The sequence below is a fragment of the Carya illinoinensis genome, chromosome 7 (genome assembly GCF_018687715.1).
Source record: "Carya illinoinensis cultivar Pawnee chromosome 7, C.illinoinensisPawnee_v1, whole genome shotgun sequence".
Taxonomy (NCBI): Eukaryota; Viridiplantae; Streptophyta; class Magnoliopsida; order Fagales; family Juglandaceae; genus Carya; species Carya illinoinensis.
In genome coordinates this window covers 7,120,550-7,124,778 of record NC_056758.1, presented here as the reverse complement: position 1 = coordinate 7,124,778, position 4,229 = coordinate 7,120,550, and the positions used below count along the sequence as shown (strand labels likewise).

Below are 4,229 nucleotides of genomic sequence, written 5' to 3'. Positions count from 1 at the left end.
CGACAATGTTAATTAGCACTTACATATTGTGAATCACATTGCACTCCCAGTACTCGTTCGGAAGGTTTGCATATATGTACAAATGAATGACCTCATGCATGAGGAGAGTGCAGATCGACTGGAGTGAACTGGTACAAGGTTGGAGTAAAATCGCTAGTTTTAAAGCTCTAGCAAAGATATTGGAGAGTGTGGATCGGAGGGAACCGATAATATAAGAAAAATGAACTTTTACGATTAATTTATAGCAACTAAAAAAATATTAACAACTAAAATTAGTTACTAATATTCTTTTGATTGCTATAAATTAGTCGCAAAATACCGTTTTTCTTATAGGCGCGTGAAGTCTTTCTTGGTGTCATATTCTATTTAGATATAAAATCTAATCATCTTAATATTATAATTTTTTTAAATTTTTACATAAAATATAATAAATAATTTAATTTTTTTAAATTTTTAAATAATAATAATATTTTATTCAATTTTTAATTTTTATTTAAAATTATTTTATCCCTTCCCTTTATTCAGACTATGGTCTTACACATCGATATTGCATGACTTTCCTTTATTAAAATAAAAAGAGAAATGTTACACATCATCCCAAATCATACATTTTATATATTAAAATATTATTTTTTATTATATTTTATTTTTTATTTTATTTTATTCTTATTAAACTAATTGAATTATTTTATTTATCATCTACACACTACATATTTATTATAAAAAATGAAAAAAATTAAAATAAATATGATATGTAAAATGTGAAGATGATAAGAATAATTTTTTAAATAAAAATAAGAAAATAATGCTGAGAGAAAGACCTGGAGACGAAAAATAAAAAACTGACGTATCCACGTGCTAAGGTACTGTCATTCAATATTATTCAAGCATGACACATGATATGCATGCACTGGCAGACAGTATAGCATGCATTAAAGGACAGCCTTAACCACTAACTTCAAGAAAAGGGTTGGTATCTTCGACTATAAATAGGGTACCTCTCCTTCAACATAATCACCACAAACTCACATTCGACACTACTGCAAGCTGTGAGAGAGAGAGAGAGAGATCAGAGGGATGGAAGTTGTAAAAGTGCTGCACATGAATGGAGGAATGGGAGACACAAGTTACGCAAATAACTCCCTAGTTCAGGTGAATTACTTTAAGCATTAAACCCTGTTTTGTTATGGTATATATATAAATATATATATATATATATGTATTATTGCACTGCTACTGTTGTTGGCTTGATTAAAGTATGCAAAGAAGAGGAAATTTTATGGTACTTTCATGATTTATTTGAAGTACTTAGGCTTCGTACTCATCAGCGATTTCGATTTTACTAGCTAGCTAGTAATAAAAGTTTCCAATCCACAAGGGTTTTCCCCCATGTCTCGTGCCATCATAAATGTGCAGATCGATGAAACTAGCCTGCTTACACTGGCAATCTTTTCCTACGCATGGATAGCTGCATTCAAACGTTTGACAAAAGCTGTTTCGTTAAAAAAAAAAAATTATTGCTGCATTTCATGTTAGGCAGTTTTGCAAGTGTGATTTTAGTACTTCTTTTTCATGAAAATCATTTATATAGAGCAGCTGTCTGCACACTTTCTGTGTAAACTGTAGAGCATATACATGGAGAAGAACTCATTCAAGTTCTATATTTTGGAAAGCAGCAAAAGGTCATAACCATGACCATGCCCATTACAGAGGATGCCATTAACCAACTCTACTGCAGTACGTTGCCAAAGAGCCTAGTGATCGCAGACTTGGGTTGTTCTTCCGGACCAAATACTTTGTTCGTGGTTTCTGAACTTATCAAGGTAGTGAACCAACTTCGCCAAAAACTAGGGCATCAATCACCCGAATATCAAGTGTTCTTGAACGACTTACCGGGAAATGACTTCAATACAATTTTCAAGTCGTTGCCAAGCTTCCAGAAAAAAATGAGCAGTCAATTGGGAGCTGGTGCTGGTCCATGCTTCTTTGCAGGTGTTCCTGGTTCTTTCTACAGCAGGCTTTTTCCGAGCAAAGCTCTGCATTTTGTCCATTCTTCTTATAGCCTCCATTGGTTATCTAAGGTAATCAACTTTTTCTTTGACAGTAAAAATTAAATCAAGTCATAATGTCATGAATGGAACCTCTAGTACTAGTGCCGAACCAAATGAAACAAGTTCAATGAAAATGGGCAAACAAATGCAGGGAATGTGTGTGTATATATACATATACACACACACACATGCACATGATGTACATGTGTCATTTGGAGGAAAGATTAAGATAAAATAGACCAATAAGACAATTGAACGGGGGATTCCTCTTTTTTATAGTTTTCAGTACTTGACACAAGTTTGCTTGCTTTATTAAAAAGAGATTTAATTATTTTAACTTCATTGGATCGATTTTACCAAATTCAGTAATATAAATGAATGCTGCTGTTAATTATTAGGTTCCCGAGCAGCTGGAGAGCAACAAAGGGAACATTTACATGGCAAGGACAAGCCCGCCAAGTGTACTAATGGCTTACCATGCACAGTTTCAACATGATTTCTCAATGTTTTTGAAGTGTCGTGCAGAGGAGTTGGTGCTAAGCGGGCGAATGGTTTTGACACTTTTGGGAAGAAGAAGCGAAGATCCGTCAAGCAAAGAGTGTTGTTACATATGGGAACTTTTGGCTATTGTACTCAATGAAATGGTCTCCGAGGTAATCTACAATAATATATACAATCTATCAATAGACTCATCATTATAATCTATTAATTATCAGCCATAAATAATTAAGTATTAGTTATTGGTTTCTGGTTTCATTAAGTATTAGTTATTGAATTCACGAAAACTAACAACTTCATTATATTTTCCATTTGTATTTAGGAAATATGTCTCACCATATACATTACTTAATTTATGTTCTCTATTACCAAAATCCTTGTAGGGATTTATAGAAGAAGAAAAAATGGATTCTTTCAACATTTAAGAAGACCCACGGTTTTTTTTTTTTTTTTTTTTTTTTTTTTTTTTTTTTTTTTTTAATTTTTCACGTATAAATAGTACATAAAATTTTCATATAGCAATTCCCTATTAGTAGCTAAGAAGGAAAGATATTAAAGCTTCGCAGCTTAAACCTATATTTAATTCTCTACAATCCTTTCAGGGACTCATAGAAGAAGAAAAAATGGATTCTTTCAACATTCCTCAGTATACACCATCTCCATCTGAAGTGAAAACTGAAGTTTTGAAAGAAGGATCCTTCTCCATTGATTGCCTAGAGGTATCTGAAGTGAATTGGAGCGTTAATAACAATGATGGTGGTTATAATGTTGCACAGTGCATGAGAGCTGTGGCTGAGCCCTTACTTGTTAGTCACTTTGGAGAAGCAATCATTGAAGAGGTTTTTAGTCGGTATAGGGGAATTCTTTCTGATCGGATTTCAAAAGAGAACACTGTCTTTGTCAATGTGATTGTTTCCTTGATAAAAAATGAATGATTATCATGATCAAGATTAATGTTAATGGCTTTGGTCTTTGTAGTCGTATTAAAATAGATTGAAATAAGGGTTCTTCAGCCTTGCACCATTTCTTGGCATGAATGAATCATGCTCCTAGCTATAGTTTGTAATGGTTATCTAAGAATAATTCGGTAGTTCAAAGCTAGCTAGCTACTGTATGTTTCCTTTCGAATTTCCATCCAGATCAGGTCGGTTCAAAAAGGTATTATTTGCTAGCTGGTGCTTTGTTATTAAATATACTTAGTTAAATTATAATATTGTGTGTATAAAAGTTTAATTTCTTTATATTATTTATTTCCACATGAATTTTCCGCAGGAGATTCACTGAAACCGAACGAGTAAATTATAAAATATTTATATACCACCATCTATCTAACATGTTTCTGGGGACCATTACGCTGAATGACCCAAAAGTTCACTAGAAACAAACAAAACAAAACAAAATGAAAAAATAATCATCTAAAATACCATGTTATATTGTTGTAGTTGCTCCTCTATGTCACTTAGGAAGCTACTAGAGCATTCCAAAATGACGCCACACTTAAAAATCAAGAGTTTAACATGGTTATTTTAAAAAACTGTCGAGAGATGAGAGGTCTTTAATTTTTTATGCACTCACTCATTTTTTCTACGCACAACTGACATACGTAAGACTCTTAGTTATGACCCCTTTGTACTATCCCATTATTGGATTGCGATCCCCCCATCAATCAAACATATAAAG

General features: G+C 32.8%; 1 protein-coding gene across 1 annotated transcript; it reads left to right on the top strand.

Moving 5' to 3' along the window:
- The first annotated feature begins 1,022 nt into the window (after positions 1-1,022).
- On the top strand, positions 1,023-3,650 carry LOC122315218 (S-adenosyl-L-methionine:benzoic acid/salicylic acid carboxyl methyltransferase 1-like). Its single transcript, XM_043131021.1, has 4 exons — positions 1,023-1,152; positions 1,677-2,081; positions 2,450-2,704; positions 3,152-3,650. Exons 1-4 carry the CDS (start codon positions 1,078-1,080, stop codon positions 3,482-3,484), a joined length of 1,068 nt encoding a protein of 355 aa, XP_042986955.1. The 5' UTR covers positions 1,023-1,077; the 3' UTR covers positions 3,485-3,650.
- The last annotated feature ends 579 nt before the right edge of the window (positions 3,651-4,229 follow it).

Coding starts and splice junctions, on each gene's coding strand:
- LOC122315218 (XM_043131021.1), top strand. CDS start 1,078: ATGGAAGTTGTAAAAGTGCTGCACATGAATGGAGGAATGGGAGACACA. Junction 1,153..1,676: donor CAAATAACTCCCTAGTTCAG/GTGAATTACTTT, acceptor TTTGGAAAGCAG/CAAAAGGTCATAACCATGAC. Junction 2,705..3,151: donor TCAATGAAATGGTCTCCGAG/GTAATCTACAAT, acceptor CAATCCTTTCAG/GGACTCATAGAAGAAGAAAA.